The 19,271-nt window shown below is 58.5% G+C and overlaps 3 protein-coding genes across 12 annotated transcripts in view; all 3 read right to left on the reverse strand.

Annotated features, from left to right (window-relative positions):
- Positions 1 to 127: 127 nt before the first annotated feature.
- OCEL1 (occludin/ELL domain containing 1) lies at positions 128 to 2,355 on the reverse strand (the record flags this gene model as incomplete). Its single annotated transcript, XM_004761179.2, has 6 exons — positions 128 to 532; positions 711 to 764; positions 1,008 to 1,173; positions 1,381 to 1,580; positions 1,696 to 1,872; positions 2,221 to 2,355. Coding segments are annotated over 6 exons (855 nt in total), but the record flags the coding sequence as incomplete, so codon positions are not given.
- Positions 2,356 to 4,712: 2,357 nt separating this feature from the next.
- On the reverse strand, positions 4,713 to 7,842 carry USE1 (unconventional SNARE in the ER 1). Its single transcript, XM_004761058.3, has 8 exons — positions 7,676 to 7,842; positions 7,262 to 7,311; positions 7,035 to 7,113; positions 6,792 to 6,944; positions 6,273 to 6,285; positions 5,802 to 5,829; positions 5,334 to 5,508; positions 4,713 to 4,912 (listed from the first exon to the last, which is right to left on the reverse strand). Exons 1-8 carry the CDS (start codon positions 7,814 to 7,816, stop codon positions 4,730 to 4,732), a joined length of 822 nt encoding a protein of 273 aa, XP_004761115.1. The 5' UTR covers positions 7,817 to 7,842; the 3' UTR covers positions 4,713 to 4,729.
- Positions 7,843 to 9,234: 1,392 nt separating this feature from the next.
- The window catches only part of MYO9B (myosin IXB), an 84,903-nt gene continuing 74,866 nt past the window's right edge, over positions 9,235 to 19,271 (reverse strand). For 6 of the 10 annotated variants that reach the window (XM_013060547.2, XM_013060552.2, XM_013060548.2 and 3 more), the window contains 16 exons: positions 18,665 to 18,798; positions 18,247 to 18,437; positions 16,905 to 17,003; positions 16,618 to 16,791; positions 16,477 to 16,518; positions 16,188 to 16,299; positions 15,262 to 15,335; positions 14,571 to 14,763; positions 14,353 to 14,481; positions 13,959 to 14,064; positions 13,575 to 13,706; positions 12,524 to 12,647; positions 12,058 to 12,105; positions 11,604 to 11,746; positions 10,777 to 10,904; positions 9,235 to 10,656 (listed from right to left, as the gene is read on the reverse strand). In XM_013060547.2, the coding sequence (XP_012916001.1) occupies positions 10,241 to 10,656; positions 10,777 to 10,904; positions 11,604 to 11,746; positions 12,058 to 12,105; positions 12,524 to 12,647; positions 13,575 to 13,706; positions 13,959 to 14,064; positions 14,353 to 14,481; positions 14,571 to 14,763; positions 15,262 to 15,335; positions 16,188 to 16,299; positions 16,477 to 16,518; positions 16,618 to 16,791; positions 16,905 to 17,003; positions 18,247 to 18,437; positions 18,665 to 18,798 (2,245 nt within the window). In that variant the 3' untranslated portion in view covers positions 9,235 to 10,240. The remainder of the gene's footprint in view (positions 10,657 to 10,776; positions 10,905 to 11,603; positions 11,747 to 12,057; positions 12,106 to 12,523; positions 12,648 to 13,574; positions 13,707 to 13,958; positions 14,065 to 14,352; positions 14,482 to 14,570; positions 14,764 to 15,261; positions 15,336 to 16,187; positions 16,300 to 16,476; positions 16,519 to 16,617; positions 16,792 to 16,904; positions 17,004 to 18,246; positions 18,438 to 18,664; positions 18,799 to 19,271) is intronic. The other 4 variants (XM_045082062.1, XM_045082045.1, XM_013060549.2 and 1 more) reach the window with 3 other exon arrangements.

The raw sequence follows: 19,271 nt of genomic DNA on the forward strand, positions 1-19,271 counted from the left end.
AAAAGTTCACATCCTCCTGGGATAAGTCCCTTTCCTTGAACTTCTATTTTTAACTTGGGAAAATGGGAGAACAATTTTTTGGCGACAACCGAATGAACCCAGGAGTGTTGAGCAGCTGTACACAGTAGGCATTTCATAAATGTTTATTACACTGAGATAGAGACGTGGGCAAGACCTGCTTGCAGGGGATGGGCTGAAATCTGGACTCTGGGTTGCTGGTCCCTGAGGAGGTCCTGGGACGGATTCCCGGAGGAGGCACCATCAGAGCTGGGTCTCAAAGGCTGAGGCATTTGCCAAAGCTACCCCAGGAGCAGGTAAAAGCAGGAGCTAAAGCCGGGAGGTAGGAGAAGAGGCGAGGGCAAGGTGGAACCGCCACCCGATGTGTCCCTCTGCCTGTCCGCCAGGGCACTCAGAAGTACACAGAGCTCTCGCAGTCTCCTTGCTCATCGAACTTCTGAATCTGCTTCTTGAGGTGCCTCAGTTTGCCCTTCAGGTAGTGGCAGCGAGCCTGCTTGTCCAGGAAGCTGCGGTCCTGGGAAAGTCCAGCAAGACCCAGGAAAGTCCATGGGGTACTTTGAGCCTCAGTGGCTAACCCTTTGCCTCTTTCTCTCTGGGCCTCAGTTTTCTTTCCTTGAAACTGGGTACCCTGAGCTCATGCGAGGGTCAGGGGTACAAAGGCCAGCCTGTGGGACTCAGCGGACACAACTTACCGTCTGCTTCTTCTCAAATTCCCTCCAGACACGGGCAGCAACTTGGGCTTCCTTCTGCAAGTGGAGAAGGGGGTGGGGCTCAGAGAATGCTGAATCCAAGGAGGGATGGGGAAACTGAGGCTCAGACAAAGTGACCCATCTAATGAGGACCTCCAGGGCTGATCTCAGCCCCTATGCTGTGGCCCCCACCCAGCCTAGAAGAGGCAGGGGCCCAGAGACCCCGACCCGGCCAGTGTCCCAGAGGCCAGAGTCCACCACCTGGAAGGCTGTGGGGCAGATGTTTCTGCTGGGGCTGACCTGGCTTTGGGGCTTGGGCAGTGAGTTCAGCAAGGTCTCTAGCTGCTGGAGCTTTGCCAGTGCAGAGCCCACCTCCCGCTGGAGCTCCAAGAACTCTGTGTATTGGTCCTGGAACACGGCAGCATAGCAGCTCCGCTCCCTCTCACTGCTCACTTGTGGGTACTTACTGCAGGGTTAAAGTGGGGCAGACAGTGAGTGTGAGTGGAAATAACCCATCCCTTTCCCCCCGATCATTTTAATTTGTTCTTTGCCCATGTTGGACTCCCTGCCCCAAATGCCCCTTTTCTCTTGTACTATTTAGTAAACTCTTATTCATTTGTCAAAGCCCCAACCTCAGGCCCCTTCCCTGTTCCCGGGCATCAGGAACACTCACAGCTCATAGTCGGGCACTAGGTGAGGCCTTCGCATATGCCCCCTGGGGATGGCTTCAATAGACTTGTTGGTGCTCAAGGGGGACCGGGAGGGCAGCTCATCCTCAAATACAATCTTCTTGGGCTTTGCCCTGTGCGCTCCTGGTTGACGCTCGCGCAGAGCGCGGGGGGCGCTGGTTTCCCGGCCTGGAGGCACCAATCGCTGCGGGTGCCGCAGGTATCATGGTTGGTTTGGGGAAGCCGGAATCCCTCAAACTGGCGGGAATGAATCTCTTGCTTAGGCTTGGCCTGGGGACCCTCCTCCCGTTCAGACTCACCGGGGGCCCAGGGCCAGGAGGGCGGGTCTGCAGGTCCCCCCGGCAGCCGCGGGTCTTGGTGGTCTCCCGGGTGGGCATCGGCCTCAGCGAGGCGCCGCTCGGGCGTCCCCGGGGCGACGAGCGGGTCCTGCGGGGGGCGCCGTGGCCCCCGCATGGGGGGGTCAGTCGGCGAGCTGCCTGTGGGCACCAGAGAGGGGCGCGCCTGGAGGCGGGGAAGGCTGGAGGACGTACGGGGAGGTGGGCCCCGGAGCGGCCAACTCTTCCGCAACTAGCGAGATCTCTAGCTCCGCCTCTATTTGCATAGACGCACCCGATTGGCTCTCAGAGCAGCCCGCCCCCGGCTGCGTAACCCGGAAGGTGCGACGCCCGTGACGCCACCGTGTATCCTGGGTGGCCCCGCCTCTAGTTAACCCCTGCGCTGCCGCAGCCTCGCCTGCTAGGGCCCGTGAAGCCCACCCCCTGAGAGGTCCCCCAGGACCTCCGCCCCAGCTGCGGGCCGCACGGACTGCTCCCTTCCGGGTTTACCTGTCCCAGCGTCCGGGTCTCCGGGTTTGGATCCGCTGCCTCAGAGGCGCCTGAGTCTGTGTTGTGCGTTAACTTCAAAGGCTGGACCCAAGTGGCGGGGTCGGTCCACAGGGCGGGGCGGGTCCACAGGGCGGGGCGGGGCCTAGGGAGATTGGGCGGGGTTGGCGGCGAGGGGGCGGGACCCAGCGTTAAGGGAAGTGTATCCGCTTTTGAAGCCAGGTTCGAGTCCAACCGGACGGGACCGGACGTATTTGTTGTGTATTTGGAGCTGCTGACTCACCTTCTCTGACCCTTGGGTGTTTCTGGCCTGAGAAAGAGGTGGTTTTTATATTTTTAACATATTTCCTTAATCATTAGATTATTATGCTCTGACCAGTTGTGGGAGAAAACGGTTTTCCCCACTCTTGCTAACTCCAGTGCCATTACAGTTTCCCGCAAGTGTATCTTCGAAGTTTTAATTCTTGACTAATCTGATGTGAGAAAAGTTCAGAGATGATTTGTCTTTCTTTTCCTGCACGTTTTCTTTTTCTTGTTTGTTTTTGGGAGCTCTTTTTGTATGCCAAGGATGTAGTTTAACCAAGTAGTGCATCTTCTTTCACTGTTACAGGTGAGACCGTCCGATACATTTTACAGGCTTTTTTGCCCCCCACCCCCCATGTAGGAAACTAAATATTCATTAAGCCCCTTGATATTTTACTGAATTCTCCTGTTTACATAGCTTTTTTTTTTTAAGTTAGTTTGGGTTTCTCATATAATTGTATCACTTGCAAAGAACTTTGCCCCCCTCCTTTTTTTTTTTTCCATTTTTCAGTCTGATCTTTCTTGTCCAGTTGTACTGTGAAGCACTCCAGACCATGTTGTCTTTTGGGGAGTCAGGTGGACTGTGGGCATCATCTCTACCTTCCTCTCTTTGATGGCAGAATTGCCAGCGTTTGTTCATTAAGTTCAATGCTTGGCTTGAGATTTTGCAGTTAAGTGAGGAAAATATCTATCTTGCTTATTGTTTATTGAGATGTTGAGTGATAGATTTTTGAACAGTACAATGTACCATTTCACCCTATGATTTTCTTTCCTGATGCATTAATGTGGCTATTAACAAACTTCCTGGGCGCCTGGGTGGCTCAGTGGGTTAAGCGACTGCCTTTGGTTCAGTTCATGATCCTGGAGTCCCAGAATCGAGTTCCGCATCGGGATCCCTGCTCTGCAGAGAGTCTGCTTCTCCCTCTGACCTTCCCCGCTGTCATGCTCTCTCCGTCTTTCTCAAATAAATAAATAAAAATATAAAAAAAAAAACTTTCCTATTGAACCATCTCTGCATCTTAAGTGTGAGTGAGCCTTGTTAAGATCTACTTTTTTCTTCAAAGATTTTTAGTAATTTCTACACCCAAAGTGGGGTTTGGACTTACATCCCTGAGATCAAAAGTTGCATCTGTACTGACTGAACCAGCGGGATGCCCTTAAGACCTATTAAAGGTTGCCATTAGAGCTTATAAGAAGCTTTACTTGGGTGCCTGGGTGGCTCAGTGGGTTAAGCCTCTGCCATAGGCTTGGATCAGGATCTTGGGGTCCTGGGATCAAGCCCCCAATCAGGCTCTCTGCTCAGCAGGGAGCCTGCTTCCCCTCCACCCCTGCCTGCCTCTCTGTCTACTTGTGGTTTCTGTCAAATAAATAAATAAAATCTTTTAAAAAATAAAGATTTTGGTGATACTTGGTATAAAGATACTTGGTGTTTCTACACCAATGTTGACAGGGGTCCCGGTATTGCCCACTCACACTCCCATGGGTCTGGGACACCCTTGTGCTCCTGTCACCTGCCCAGCCTCCTTCACTGAACTCCCTTGGTCACCCCCCTTTCATAGGCTTCACCTTCATCATCTGGAGTGAGGGTGAGCAGAGCCCAGGACCAGTGGTTCTCCCAGGACTCCCACTCTAGGACCTCTTCCAGGGTCCCACCTCGGGAGTAGTGCCCACTCAGTTCTCATCTGAAATGATCAGGCTATGAGCTTGGCAGGGCAGAGTTTCCACAGACCCTCACATGTTTGTTGAATGACTTGGTGAAGCCTCTAGTTTCCTGAGAGCTCAGGTGGCAGCTGTACTAAGTCCCACCTCTGAACTGTCACCTTCAGTCTCAAGGAAGGCCCAGCCCTGATGCTCCCTCCTCCAGGCTGACCTCCAAACATAACCGCATTTCTCCGCCCACCCTCTAGCCGCACCCCAACAGCACAGGGCTGAAGGTTCTGTGTTTGGCTCTGATTCTACCGGCCTGGGGCCTCCTGTGGCTTCTTGGGCCCTGGCCTTTCCCCATGTGGGGTGGGAACCGGGGCAGAGGAATCCAGGTGGGGGGGGAGTTCGCTGGGTCACTGCCCCACTGCCCCACCTAGACTGAGCTTCCTCTTCTGCTCTCAGGAACGTCCAAAGACCCTCCTGTGTTGTTGCCCGCCCCGAAGGATGCCCCTGGACACGGCGGGGGAGCAGACAGAAGACAGCCCGCATGGGCCGGGACAGGCCTTTATTTGAGTTTGGGCATGATGCGGATGAAGAGGATCATGCTGATGAAGATGAAGCAGACGACAATAAGCATGGCCCAGAGCAGCCAGTTGACGGACTTCTGTGTGTGCTGCTCCAGCCGCTCCGACTCGGTCTTCAGCTTCTCCAGGTTCTGGTCGGCCATCTTGAGGGAGTGCGACAGGGTCTGTGGGGGAGGCAGGGAGTGTCAACAGAGTGTGGCCTCTCCCTGCCACCTGGGGGCAAGTGGACTCTCTAGGCCCTGGCTGGTACTGTGCCCTCGGCTGGGAATTCCACCTCTGCCTTCTGTCCAACTTCTATTTTTTTTTTTTAAATATTTTATTTATTTATTTGACAGACAGAGATCACAAGTAGGCAGAAAGGCAGGCTGAGAGAGGTGGGGGAAGCAGGCTCCCCGCTGAGCAGAGAGCCTGATGCGGGGCTCGATCCCAGGACCCTGAGATCATGACCTGAGCTGAAGGCAGAGGCTTAACCCACTGAGCCACCCAGGCGCCCCTGTCCAACTTCTGTCATGCAGCAAAGCCCTGGCCACAATGCCCCTGGGCCAGGAAGCCTTTTCTGATGTCCGGGGAAGACCGCCCTCCCACCTGGTTGTCCTTCTTGATGACACTCTGAGCAGCCAGCGTGTTGGTCTTGAGGCTTCGGGCCAGGCCTAGCATCTCTTCTGCCAGCTTCTCCTGGAGGTTCTGATGTCGCTGCAGGACAAGGTCCAGCTCGGCTGCCGACTGCTTCTCATCCCCTGGTCTGGGCCCTGTCACCCCGCTGACCTCACACGTGGGTGGACGGGAGGCATGAGATGGAGTGGGGGAGGGTAAGAGACCAACATGTTCCCAAGCAACCCAGAGAGTATGGCTCTAGCTGCTGCCCTCCCTGGGGCTCCATTTCCCCTTTTTTGCTTTGGCGTTTAGGAAGAGCAGCCGCAGAAGGGGCTTCTGATCAGTGGTTCAGAGGCTTGTGGGGGCCCTTGTGGTGGGTGCTATAGTGGCCCTAGATTCCTCCCTCCACCCGGCCCCACCCCCACCCCCCAGTGCTACCCAAGGGCTGAAGACACTTACACTCTCTTCCTCACATCCAGCTGGGGCTCTGGAAGCGAAAAATACCAAGCAGGAAGGAGAAGATTGGTTTCCTATTTTCCCGGCTTCCTGATCATTCAGTGCCTGTGATGTGTCTGCTACTCATAATGCCATTTCTTGTCCAGTCTGCCGCTGGTGAGCTCCTGATCATGCTTCAAAGCCCTAGCTCAAAAGCCCTCTCTTTTAAGAAGTTTTCCCTTACCCCTACCTGGGTTCCCCCAGGCTCCAGGTCCCTTCTGCTGGTCTAACCTTGGCCCTGTGGCCTGGGAGTATCCAGCTTTATTTTCTCTGGGGCGCAGCTCCTCTGTCCTGGTACCCCCATCAGGTATAACTAAGTGACTGCCCCTGAGGCTATGCTCCCTGGGCTGTGGGAGACCTTTGGGGAGCCAGGTGAGGAATGTGAGGCAGCACAACGAGTAAGCATCAAGTCCTATTTTCTTTAGGGCAGCTCACCTCCAGCAGAGTCCTATGGGAAAAAGAGAGAGGCATGAAGTCACCTACCTGTCCTCCCCCAAAACTGCCCTTTCAGCTCTCAGAACATCCCCCCACCACTCATTTGGTGCCCCGGGAAAATCCCATGAATGACCTCTGGACCTCAGTTTTTTCATACTTTGATTATGATCCACATAAAATGCTTAAGAAGACACTTGCTGTTGCATTTTACAAATGGAAAAACTCGTTTATCTGTGGCAAGACGAGATAAAGTCATCTATCTGTGTCAAACTTGTCTCTGTTGCTTTGGGCCAACTCTGGGGCTTAACTAGATAGGTACCATTTTTGCCTTAGACCAAACTCCTACACATCTAGAAAAATCCCGGCTTGGCTTGTCAGGAAGCAGACTGCCGGCCCAGGGCAGAGGCTGTTGGGCCCCCTAAGGTCCCTGCACCAGCCACCATTTGTTGTTCCGGCTACACCCAGGCACGAAACTGTCCCTAACCAAAGGGTTCCCAGGACCCAGGGAGGAAGCCCTACCGTGCCTAGCAGCTCACTCCTCATTTCGCTGGTGTACCGAGCCCGCGACTGCAGGTGCACCGTCTTTGTGGCGGGTACCCGCTCCCGGGCTGTGGTTGGTACACGGCCGGGGGCCAGAAACTGGTTGGCGAGTGCCTTCTCTGAGGCGGAGGTCTGCAGAAGAGGGAGAAGGGGTCACCACAGGGGCAGGTCCTGGGCAGGTGAGCGCTATGAGGGCTGAGGAAGTAGAGCATCCAGGCTCACCAGCTTCTCTGCCTGCAGCATCCCCTTCAGGAAATCTACCTTGCGGGAATATTCATTGATCACCTCAGAGGCTGGTTTGCTGGAAGGCGACAAGAGAAAAAGAAAACCTGTCCACCGTCCCTAGTTCCAGGAAGGGTCTCAGCAAGGGCTGGCGTCCAGGGATTCCCCATCAGGAGCCGGTCCTGGCCCATCCCAGATTTGGAGCCCCTGTAGCCACTAGCACTCACCTTGGCTGGGCTTTCAGGGCCTGCAGCATGTCCTCGAGGGCTCCCACGTACTGGGGAGAGAAAGCAGGGATGTAAGCCTGGTCTGCCAAGCCCTCTCCTCCCTGCCCTGTTCGAAGTGGGGGTGAGGGTAAGGAGTGGGGGGCGTCGGAGCCAGCAGGGGGCGGAGCCAGGACGGGGAGGGACCGGGGGGGGGCCCTCCCTGGGCTGAAAGGGGAGGAGCCACGTGCCAGGGAGGCGGAGCTAGTTGAACTCGAGGGAATGGGGCGGGAGCTGCAGGTGAACGTGGCGGAACCGGCCGGAAGGGGCGTGGTCAAGAACGGCCGTTGGGTCTGGGGAGTAGGGCCCGGTGGCCGCTAGCTGCGGAAGCCGCAGTCCGGGAGTCGGGCTCTGCTTGACAGTGCAGATTTCCCTCACCTTCTCCAGACGCCACTCTTCCGGGTCCCGCTTCTCCGCTGCCATCGCCTCGCAGCGGCACAGCAACCGCACCAGGTTCAGCTCCAGCCTAGACGCTGCCATCATCTCTCGGCGGTATCCTGCCCCTTCCGCTGGCGCCATCTTGGAAAAGGGCGGAAGTGCCCTCGTTTGGGCTTCTTCCGGGCGCGTCCGCCTCTTTCACTATTGCATCTTTGGGGCGGAGCTAAGGTTTTGTTTCAGGGAGAGGCACAGTCCTGTCTGTGTTACTCAGGGCGGAATCGCGTTTTCCCCTTAAACGTCTTAACCCTTCCGGAAGGGTTAAAAGGACCGGTCCTACGGTGTCAAGGCCGTGAGCAATAGGTCCTCGCCTTATTCCTTTCCTCCTGCTCAAAATTCCCCTGCACCCGCTTTTTCTTGGGTTCTTCCCATGGTGCTCTTCCGTATTCAGGCAGCCTCCCCCGGTTCTTCCCGGGGTACGGGCCCGGCACTAAGGAATCCCAAGGCTTAGGGGCCCATCCAGAGTTTGTGTTTATGAGCTTCCGGGTCTGATTCCGCCACCCCCGCAGTGGCCCTAAGGAAGTTTTAACTTTTTTGGGTCGTCCCTTCTTTGGGAAACGGGTGGTATGACAAAACCTGCCTGTGGGAGGGGGGCGGATATTAGCTAGCTCTGGGGGTGAGAGGTGGGGCAGGGTCACCCCTAACGCCCAGACCTTCTTGGAGAGAATCCCTCGCCCCCCAAGTCCCCAGGCAGATGAGGCCCATCCTGCAACCTCCCCTGACCCCTATGCTTGCAGAGGACAGGGTAAGGATTGGAGCTTCAGAGGGACTGAAGCCTGGCTTGCAGCACTCATCCATCTTCCTACCCTTCGTGTCACCTGTGTCCTGGTCCCACATGGGCCTGGTGTCCTCGCAAAACACTATGTAGGAGACTAAACTCAGGGTGGATGAAGGGGGGTCACTGGAGGCAGATGGGGCAGGCTCCAAATCCCAGCCCTACTCCATCCCAAACGTGTGGCCTTGGAGAAGTCTCCCAGCTCTCTCTCATGTGTCATCTGGACTTGGGTTCTTCCTTGCCCCCCAACCCCTGCCCCATGGGCCCTGCCTGCCAGCAGGTTCCCGCAACTGCCCATCTGATTGCAGCCTGGGAGCTGGTCCGAGAGGGGATAGTTGGAGGTGTGTGGCTTTGGGCCCTAATGGGCCCACCAGGAACTGATCCCTTCACAGGGAGATGGCCTATGTAGCTGACATTTAAGCCCTAGCTTTGGGGAGAAGCTGGGTGCTGAAATGGCAACAGGAGCAGCTCAGGACAAGAGGCTCTTTGCCAAACCTCCCCCCTCCATTTCCAGATCAATAACAAGCACCTGCAGCAGGCGCACCCCTCAAGTGAGGACTCCATGCGAAATTCCAACAGCAGCATTGCCTGGAAGATCAAGGCAGGTCCTCCCAGTCCAGGGGCACAGCCCCCCGCCCTGCACCGCTCTTGCCCGAGATCACAGGGTGGACCGCCACCAGCCAGCTCCTCCTCCTCTGACGGACTCTGAACCCAGTCCGAGCAGGACTTGCATACACACACCTTTCAGGCACTTTTTATTTTTGCACGGCTTGTGGAGCACCTGGGGCACCTCTCGTCCCACACCCGTGGCCGTGTGTCTGGGGAGTGAGCCAAGCCTGGGGGTGGGGGGAGCCCAGCTCCGGAGATCCCCAGCCTGCCCCCGTTGACCAGCAGGAATGTCCAGCCCCAGGCCTTGCCCTCCCTGCTTGTGAGTGGTCCTGAGTCACGGCTCCTGTTGGCCACGTGGAGAGGACAGTGTGCCGAGGGTTGCCTCCTCTGGCCTCCTGAGTCTGGGGCTTGGCAGACAGAAGAGTGACGGCCACATTCACGTCTCCCCGGGATGTGAGGTCTGTGGTGCTGCAGGTGGAGGCTGCTGGCCACCTTGTGTCCTGACTCCAGCCACCAGCCTTGATCCCCACCGAGGCTCCGACACTCCTTCAGATGCGGGACGGAGGATGCATCCGAGACACGCCTGGGGCTGTCAGGGGCCCCCTGGGTCCAAATCCCCCATGCAAGGCCCCAGGCCTCAGACTGCGGGCCCCGGGCCGTCCTCAGTGCAGGTCTGAGGCCCCGACATGCACTGGCCATGCAGGCTTTGCTCTGAAGACTCAAGTCCAGGTTATAAGGGAGAGGAAGGGCGTTAATATAAAAGTTTGTACATACATGTATAAAAAACAATTTGGTCTCTTGTTAAGGCTGTTACAGTTTAAAGTTATGTAAACCACGCACAAAGAAACAGTTACCATATAAAACAAAAAGGGAGGTGGGAGATGCCAGGCCACCCACCGTGATTTGGTGCTCTGGGTGGGTGCGTCTGTGCAGTGTTGGGGGCTCAGCAAGGGCGGCCAGGCCTTGGCTGGCCTCTCCCTGCTTGGCCTCTGCACGTGGGGCTAGTGCCCACCTCACATTGTCTTGGAGCTTCTCGTTCGGGATCCTTCTCAGCCAAACGCAGGCTCTGCAGCTTGGTGCCCAGCTCAGGCTGGGACTCGCGGGGACTCTGGCTCTGGGGGCCCTCAGCCATTGGCCTGGCCCGAGGTGGGGGGCAGGCAGTAGGTCGGGGGATCTGAGTACCTCCGCTTGGCCCCAGGAGGCCGGTCGTCCTCGTCCGGGGGCTCCCGCGTGCCCAGCACGGGCAGGAGAGTGCTGGGTGTGACATACACCGAGTGTACCTGGTCCGGGCGGCGGGCGGGCGGCTCTCGGCGCCTCACGGGGGCAGCAGCCTCTGGGGCACCCGGTGCCCGGCCGGGGAGGTGGGAGGGCAGGCCGGGTGGGAGCTTGATGTTGGTGGTGGGCATGATGGGGGTCCGCCGGGGGGTCTTCACTCTGACCGTCACGAAGGACGACGGCCTTCGTCGTGGAGGGGCGGCTGCCACGGGGAGGGGGCTCAGGGCGGGCGCGCCGGGGCTGGGGAGAACAGGCGCGGGGGGCCCTTTTGAGAGACAGACGGCAGGGTTACTGCAGCTTCGGGGCTTGAAGATGGACCCTTGCCCCAGGGCCTGCCGGCGGTGGACACGGGAAGGACAGAAGCAGACGCTGCCTTAATACTGACCTTCTGAGGCCCCCCGCCCGGCCCGTTCTTCCAACAGGCTCTCCGTGCTGGCCGATGTTTCCGAGTCCAGGTTTTCTTCATCGGAGCCCCGAGGGTCCAGCTCCGGAAGCCGGTACGTGATGTCCTCCCTGTAGGGGGGTTGCAGAGAAGGGGGTCATGGTGTCCAAGGCTGTTCCCAGGATGAAAGATCTCCCAACAAGGGTGCCAGGCCAGCAGGGGACAGAATGGGCCTTCCTCTTCCTGGATGGGAGCCCTTGCCCTCAGCGCCCCCAGCAGCCATCCCCAAATCACTCCTGGTCCAGAGAAAGTCCAGGGAGGGCTGGGTCAGCCTGCTGAGGGAAGCCAGCCACCTGGCCCTATACTGAGCCACTGATAGGCTCCTGCCTCAGGGCCTTTGCAAGTGTTGGGCCCTCTACCCGGAGCGCTCTACCCTGTTCTTCGGACTAGGGAGGCCAAGTGGCCCAGGTCACACCTGTCCTCCTGGCATCATGTTAATGGCATCCCTGTGCACACTCACATCTTGATTGAGTGACAGGTTAATTGGTCATCCTAGCTAAAACCAACTTCAAGACAAAGTTTGGGCATGACCCCTCTGCTGCCCCCGCTTTCCCCCTGTGGACCACCATGGCTCCTGGGGGTCAAGCAGGGGGTTTAAACAGCCCTAGGCTGCGTTTTAGGGCAGCAGCCCCCCGTGAGGGAAGTGCTAGGTGGTGGGAATGAGCCGAGCCGGTCAGCCTCCTCTAACAGCCAGGGTGGCTATGCCAACGGGCTTGGGGAGGAGGGCCCGATGGCAGCGCCAAGGACAGGAAGGGGACGGAGACACTTGCTTCTCCTCCTTGATGGACTGGATCCGCTCAATGAGGATCTCCTTCTCGCGGTCCTCGTCGCCGCCGGGCACCTCCTCTTCTGGCAGCACCCCCAGCTCCTCTGGGCCGCCGCCACTGCTCGCCCGGGCCTTGGGGCTCTTGTTCTACGACAGAGAAGTGGCAGGTGTGGCTGGCCCCTCTGGGGGGGTGGGCCTGGTCTGGCATTGGGGAGGGTCAACAGCTTGGGGAGAGGAGGTTAGTTCTCATGTGGATCCCGTGGGGACAGAGTGGCTGGTGCTCGGCTGATTAGTTGTCCTCAGTGCAGGTGGTCAGCAGGCAGTGGTCCTCCCCCAGCATGCACTTCCGGGAGGTTAGGACATGCTCGGTCTACCCCACGAGACCACGGGCACGAGGGGAACCCAGCATGCACCGCGCCCGGAGACATGCAGGGAGGGCCCGTGGAAAGTGTACATACCAGGACCCCCTCATAGGGAGACGAGAACCCCAGTTTGAGAGGCCATGGCTGGGGAAGAGACGAACAGAGGGTGACCACACAGGGCCACAACCGCCACACGGGCACTGAGCCACATCGGACTGCGGGGACAAGGACAGGATCCTCCCGTGGGAGCCCAGGACTTGCCCTGCTAAGTCCCCATCCCCACTGTGGGGCCACTTCTATGGTGGAGACTCTTCCCTGTAGCAGAGGCCAGAGGAAGACCCGAACCGTCCCCGAGTGGATGACCGGTCCCCTGCTGCCCTTTGAAGGGCAGTCGGCAGGAGGCTGAATGAGGAAGGTGGTCATTCAGCCGATGTGGGGGAACGGGCCCCCAACCGTGCTCCCAAGAGGCCCCTGGCCAGGTGGCATGGGGCCTAGGGTGTACAGGGCGTGCAAGGGGTAGCCAGGTGAGACCCCACCCCGCACCCAAGGCCAGCGTGCTCACAGCGTTCTGTCTCAGGAGGGAGAGACGACGGAAGGCAATGCTCTCTGCAGCTTCTAGCTGGTTGATCTCCTCCATCTTCACCTTGTACTTCCTCATCTGTTCCTTGATGAGCATCTCCACACAGCTGCAGGAGAAAGGGACTCAGTTACCACCTGCAGGATGGCCAGTGTCAGGGCCTGGCGTCTGGAGAGGCACTGGCTGGAGCCTGGGGCATGGGGGCGCGAGATGGAGACCCAGGGCCCAGGCAAGGCCACGGACACAGCGTGGGCTGTGGCTCCCATCTCCTGTGGCGGCATACTGTGTGACATCATGTGGCTCACTCCACCTTTCTGAGCCTGAGGCCCTGTCTCAACAGGCCTCCCGGTTTGAAGGAGGAAGCACAAGCACTATGGGCCAGAGTAAGCCAGCCCCACACAGTCCCCCTGCAGGGCGGGGCAACACGGAAGTGTGAAGAACAGGTAGGCTGGGTGATGTGTCTCAGAGGCTGCAGACGACCTGCCCCTGGAGCTCTGGAAGGTGCGCTGTGAGCAGTAAGTGTGGCGGGCGAGAGGCAGGCACAACTCAGGGTTTTCCATCATCACAACCCCGCAAGGAGAAAGGGAGCAAAGAAGGTGCTAGAAGAGGCTGGAAGCGAATCTTTCAACACCCCACAGCCACCCAGGTGTGTCAGGGCCACAGGAAAGCCACCTAGAGTGGCAGGTTCTTATTTTTACAGCCTGAGGCCTAAACAGTGTCTTCTTAGTCACTGAGGTCTGACGACCTCCGAGTTCTTTTGAAGAACTCTGAAAACTTCTGAAGATGGTACAGGGGTCAGGAAAGACCGTGTCTCCCCACTTCCCTGACAGCTGCTGCTTTCCTGACAACCCTTGCTGCTGCCAGAGGCCAAGGACATCAGGCTCCCTGATCTGCCCCTCGGCTTGCCACTGGAGAGGGGGTCATTTTCCTTTTCTCTTGTTTTCTTTAGCCTCAGAAACACTTGGGAGGGATGCCCTAGCTGCTGGAGCAGACGCAGCATGGCGGGGTCGGGGTTGGGGGTGGCACTAGCACTCACGTGGTGACCTTGAGGACGTCCTTCATGCTGGTCAGCGGGTCTGAGTTGTCAGGGCAGCGCAGGAGGCAGGGGGCGAAGATGATGGCTAGAGCGCTGGGCGACATGCGGTTCACATCCTCAAGCAAGGCCACCCTGCATGATGAGCGGCAGTTAGGGGTGGCCACGGAGCCCCCAAACCCGGGGCCGGAGCCCCAGGGTGGGGAAGGGGCGGTCATCCCCTGGAGCTGGGATGGGCGGAGAGGGATCGCCACAGGAGAGCCTGGGTCTCCCCCAGACCCTCCTGGCACAGGCTCAGGTCTTGGGGCCGAACCCGAGGCATGCTGGGCCGGGGCTCTTGATGGGGACCCCCAGCCCCGCCCCGGGGAGCAGGCAGCGGGCACTTGCTTCACAAGGTGGAAGATGAGCCGCTCCAGCGAGTTGTGGTTGGCCTCGGGCAGGTGCTCCAGGACGGCGTAGATGGCGGCCAGCTGCTCCTGCTTCTCCGGCAGCTCTAGGGGGGCCCAGGGCATCAGCAACCTGTAGGCCCGGCCCCGACACATTCCCGGGGGGCAGGGGAGCCTCCCGCTGCGTAGGGGCTGGGACGGGCATGTGGCAAGGTATGGGGCCATGAAGGGATCTCGGCCCTGCCCTCGGCTAGGCACCTGCGCCAGTCCAGCTGCTTTGAGCCCGGGTTTCTCAGCGGGGCCTCCCCGGTTGGCCCTGGCGAGCGCTCGTGGTTCCAAGCCGGGACTGCGGCCACCTGCCCGCCCACCCTCGCCAAGGCTGCCGTGGGCCTCACCTACGGCTCGGAGGAAGTCGCCGTACTGGGCGAAAGTCATGAGGGGCTCAGGCAGCTCTCGAAGCCACTGCTTGAGCACGCCGGTGATGGCATGGATGGGGAAGTTCTCCAGCTTGACGGCCGCGGGGTCTGCAGGGAGGCCGGCCGGGGGCTGGTGAGTGTGGGCAGGAGGTTGGGGCCCGAGAACCCCCGCCAAGCTCACCCGCCCTGACACCCACCTGTCTGTAGGGCCTGTCGTAGCTCCCGTGTGCGGTTGGCAGCACCCGACTTGCGGTAGAGGCCTTCGGTGTACAGGCCATGCATCTCCACGTGTTCCAGAAGCTTCTCCAGCACGATGGGCACGGAGGCCTTGTCGCTGGTCAGGCTGTCCACGCACACGCCAAAGTGGCCTGGCTCGGCACCTGGCTCGCTCTGCAACACCAGAAGGCAGGGCTCAGGCCTCCTGGGTGGGCTTCCTCCTTCCTGTCCCTCTGCCACCCCGCAGGCTGCTGGGGGCACCTGGCTGGGGAGGTGAGCTTGCTGGCTGCTGGGCGGGGAGGGGCAGGGGCTCCCCTGTGGAGCAGCTCCAGCTCCCTCAGGGCAGCCAGTCCTGCTCCGACTGCAGCCCTAGTGCTTGGGACTCGGTCTCCCCTGTGCACAGAGCTGGAGGCTTCCCTCCACCGGGAGGATGGAGGGGCAGGGCTGGGGGTCTAAGATGCACACTGATGAAGCCCAGCCCTGCCTCGGGGGCCTCAAGGGGCTTTGACAGAACCGGGGTGTGCTCTGCCCCGGACCAGTCCTTTCTATCAGCTTCCTGCTCCTACCTGACACCCAACCTTGGTCTCGCATCAACCACGTCTTCTCCTCCCATTGCTTGGGATGGCCTCCCCCAGACGGTCTGGAAAGTTCCCGCCCCCGGGCGGCGCTCACCTTGCTCCCGCACGTGTAGGAACAGTAGGTCTGAATCTTGTGCACACACTTCTTGTGGCAGGTCATCTTGCACACTAGGAGGTTATGGGGGGTGGGTCACAGATGGTGCCTCAGGGGACCTGGGTTCCCACTGACTGGTTTCCAAACTTGAGACATAGGAGCTTCTGCCCCAGTTCCCAGGCAGGGAAAGCATGTGGGCAGACGTTCACAGCTGGTGACCGCTACTGGCCTCAGCCTGGCCAGTGTGACAGGAACAGGGGTTTGGGGGGCTTGAGACAGAAAGCTAGCTGAGACCAAAGAGAAGGGGGAGGCCAGTGTCCTTATCTCAGGACGGTGACAACTGCCTGAGTAGTTGTGATGCACATAGGGGGACACAGATAGGGACTGAGGGGACAGGAGGCCCTGGGTGGGAAGGTGCCCCAGGTGATCACGGCAGGAACGCACAACGGCTGGAGATCTGCCTGACTGTGCCCAGGGCCAGACCCTCCTGCCCGCTGGGTTGGCCTGGGCTGTGGCTGTGTCTCGGGGTTCCTCTGCGGCTGAATGGCCTTGCCTGTCACCACATGAGGGACCCTGGGGGTCTAGGGAGACGCTGGCAGATCAGGGAGCAGGAACTGTGTGCACGTAAGCTGGGAGGGAGGCCGTGCGGTAAACTATGGAGGTAGGCATGGGGAGGGCAGGCTGCAGGGGCCGCAGTGGGGGGTGGAGGGGAGGGTGGCTTAGGGCGGGCTGAGAATCAGCATCTACCCCAGGGTGGCAGTGGGAGGACCAAGTGGAAGAGGCATGGCCAGGGCAATGTTCCAGAAATATTTATCCTGTGGCTTGAGTAAAGGCCCCAGTGCACAGTGAGGAGTCTGGGGATGTGGTGGGGGGCAAGGGGGTGTCATGGAGCATCAGGGGCACGGTGGGGGGTCAGGAGCGCTCACCGCTGCAGAGCAGGGCCTTGTCCATGAGCCAGATGTACGAGAGGCACTGCTCGCACGACTGTGGGATGCTCACCTGGTAGCTGGCAAACACGTGCCCGTTGTGCTGCTGGACCTGGGGGGCCACGGGGGAGGGCGCTGAGTGGCGAGGGGGGCCCCTCCACACTCTCGCTGCAGCCTGTGGCGCCTCAGGCCCGAGGTTCACGCTCACAATCAGGGTTCCCCAGGGCGGGGCGGGAAAACACGCTCACACCTGCGTCTTCACAAAGCGCGCACGCGCACAGATACTCACGGCGCGATCCTGCTTCCGCTTCTTCTTCTGAGCTTTGCTCTGCTGTGAGGGAGCACACAGGCATAGTCCGTGAGGGCCCTGGGAGCACACGTGCCTCCAGCCACCCTCCCCCGCCACTGTCCCCAAGGCGGCACCACCAACCTTGGGCGGCTCAAAGTCATTCTTGGTGTGCCCGCGGGTGAACTCGTCGAGCAGTGACTGGAAGAGGTTGAGGACCAGGTTGGTGTCCTTCTCCCCCCGCTCGGCTGCCAGGTTGTTCACGACAATCTGGTAGTTCTCCATCAGGTCCTTGTAGCCGACATGAATCTTCCCATTCTGCGGGGATGCAGGCGTGACCCCCGTGGGATGGAGAGACGGTGGGGGGATGCCCTGGAGAGGGTACGGGGGTCCCCACAGGGGCCCTCCCCAGGGCCAGGGGCTGCACATACGGGGACGGAGTACATGGTTTTGAGATTGCTTCTGAACTTCTCCGTGGCTTCGATGAACAAGCTCTCGATGGGAGTCTTCTGGGAGCGCAGGTCGTTTATCTGGAGAAGGAGAGAGAAAGACACCCTGACTCGGAGTGACCACAGGCTTGGCATCTGACTGCCTGCTGCTCAGCTCTGTCCCGAGTCCTTCCTGCTTCCCCTGTGATCCCAGCAAAAAAAATCCAGGCTCTCTGGCTAATCCTGGCCTGATCTTTCCAGTCCCTTCAGTCCAGGTTTAAACCATACACCCCATATTGGGGGCTGGATCACCTTGGGGGTGTTGAACAGCACCCCTGGCCCCCACCCACCAGATGCCAGGGACATTCCCCAGTCAGGACAACCAAAAATGTCTGCAGGTGTAGCCACTGGTCCCCTGGGACACAGTCGTCCCTGGAGACCCTTCTGCCAACCACACACAGGCTTGACTTAACCCTGAGCCATGCCCCAAATATGTGCCGTGGTAACCAATTCACTTTTGCTGTATACACTAAGCACTCAATCAATGCATTTTGTTAAAGTGTATCCTAAAATAAGTTCAAGGCCAGGGCTGAGCCACCGCGAAGCTGCAGGACCTGGGGGTCACTGAGGGGGACACAAGTACGTCCAGTGCCCACCCAGCTCTAGGCATTTCCGTTTCCTCCAGTGTGAGACGAAGTGGGCAATCACCCCCCAAGGATGTGGGGAGACAACACACAAAGTGTCTTTCCAACAGCAGATTCTGAACTTTCTGGGTAGGTAGTGCAGGAGAGGATGCTGGCCCGGGCCACAGCCCCTTGCCTGAGGCCCTCAGGACAGGCATGTCCCAGAGTCAGGCCCTCTGGATATTAACACTGTTCTACAAGTTTTGTGCAGCCCTTGTGATCAGACCCACTGACTTTTTTTTTCTTTCTTAAAGTAAGCTGTACACCCAACGTGGGGCTTGAATTCACGATCCTGAGATCAAGAGTCACATGTTTTATGTTTTACCAACAAGCCAGCCAGGTGCTTCAAGACCCACTGTGTTTTCCTACAAAATGTAAATATCCCTGGTGAGCAACGTGAACATTAGACAAACGTTCTCCCGTGAGTTCAGGTGGGATTCTGCAGTAAAGGAGCTAACATCAAGTTTGGGAAGCAGTATCTGGTTTCTGGAACTTTCTGTATTGGAACTGCGCCTCTGGACGTTCTGTGCCTGGCACACTAAGGGCTTGGGTTGCTGCAGCTTCGAAGCCCAAACTGCTGGGTGCTGACCACCCTTTTGGGGGAGGCCCGGGCCTGACCGTGCGTAGCCCCGCGACCCCGCAGCTGCCCCTGGATGGCCCACCTTGTTCAGCAGGAACTCATCCAGGTACTTGAGCTCATTGGCGTTGGTGATCTTACGGAACACAGATTCTCGCCACTTCTCCGACACCGTGATTTTGCCGATCTTGAGGTTTCGGTTCTTCTTCCCTTTGCCTCCTGGTTCCTTAGCGTGCTTCTCGCCTGCTGGGTGGCGGTGCTGGTGGCTGAAGGAGGCTGGAGGAAAAAGGAGCAGCTGGGGAGGTGGGTTCTGGGGGATGCATGGTCCCCCCACACAGAGAACCAGGGCCCTGCCCTAGTTGTAAGCTGGGGTCTGCAGCCGGAAAGCGCCCTGGAGTTGGGGGGGTGGTATCCGGGACCAGCCCCGAAACCCTGTGCCCAGCACCCATTCCCAGGGACCCCGGCAAATCTTCCCTCTCTCCCTGAGGCTCCCAGCAACCAACCTTCCAGGTTCTTTTTGGTGGTGGTGGCTTCTGGCGCGGTGTGCCCCGGCGCTGTGTTCTCCATTTCCTCCACCCCCTCGAGGCTGGATTTTTTATCTTTATTCTTATGTAAGAAAAGTCTTTTAAAAGTGGATCTGCAGGAGAAAGTTAAGCAGTTTCTCTTAAACTTCGGGAGGGGACAATGGAAGCAAGGCTGGAGGAAAGGTCATCTTGCTACAAAGAGAAAAGTCACCCTTTGCTTGGTTATCCACGGAAAGAGATGCTACTAAAAATGAGATCGATTTGTGTGACGTGACAGGAGGTCAGGTGAAAAGGCAAGATGCAGGGGCGCCTGGGTGGCTCAGTGGGTTAAGCCTCTGCTTTTGGCTCAGGTCATGATCTCAGGGTCCTGGGATCGAGTCCCGCATCAGTCTCTCTGCTCAGCAAGGAGCCTGCTTCCCCCTCGCTCTCTCTGCCTGCCTCTCTGCCTACTTGTGAGCTCTCTCTCTGTGTCAAATAAAGAAAATCTTTAAAAAATTAAATATTAAAAAAAAGGCAAAATGCAGAACAGACATCACAGCGTAACCCCGTTTTCATATTAAAAAAAACAACCCGAAATAAAACTACC

Source organism: Mustela putorius, unplaced genomic scaffold (assembly GCF_011764305.1).
Source record: "Mustela putorius furo isolate JIRA1106 unplaced genomic scaffold, ASM1176430v1.1 tig00000095_pilon_pilon_pilon, whole genome shotgun sequence".
Classification (NCBI taxonomy): domain Eukaryota; kingdom Metazoa; phylum Chordata; class Mammalia; order Carnivora; family Mustelidae; genus Mustela; species Mustela putorius.

Coding starts and splice junctions, on each gene's coding strand:
- USE1 (XM_004761058.3), bottom strand. CDS start 7,816: ATGGCGCCAGCGGAAGGGGCAGGATACCGCCGAGAGATGATGGCAGCG. Junction 5,509..5,801: donor CTGGATGTGAGGAAGAGAGT/GTAAGTGTCTTC, acceptor GTGTGAGGTCAG/CGGGGTGACAGGGCCCAGAC. Junction 4,913..5,333: donor TCATCAAGAAGGACAACCAG/GTGGGAGGGCGG, acceptor CCTCCCCCACAG/ACCCTGTCGCACTCCCTCAA.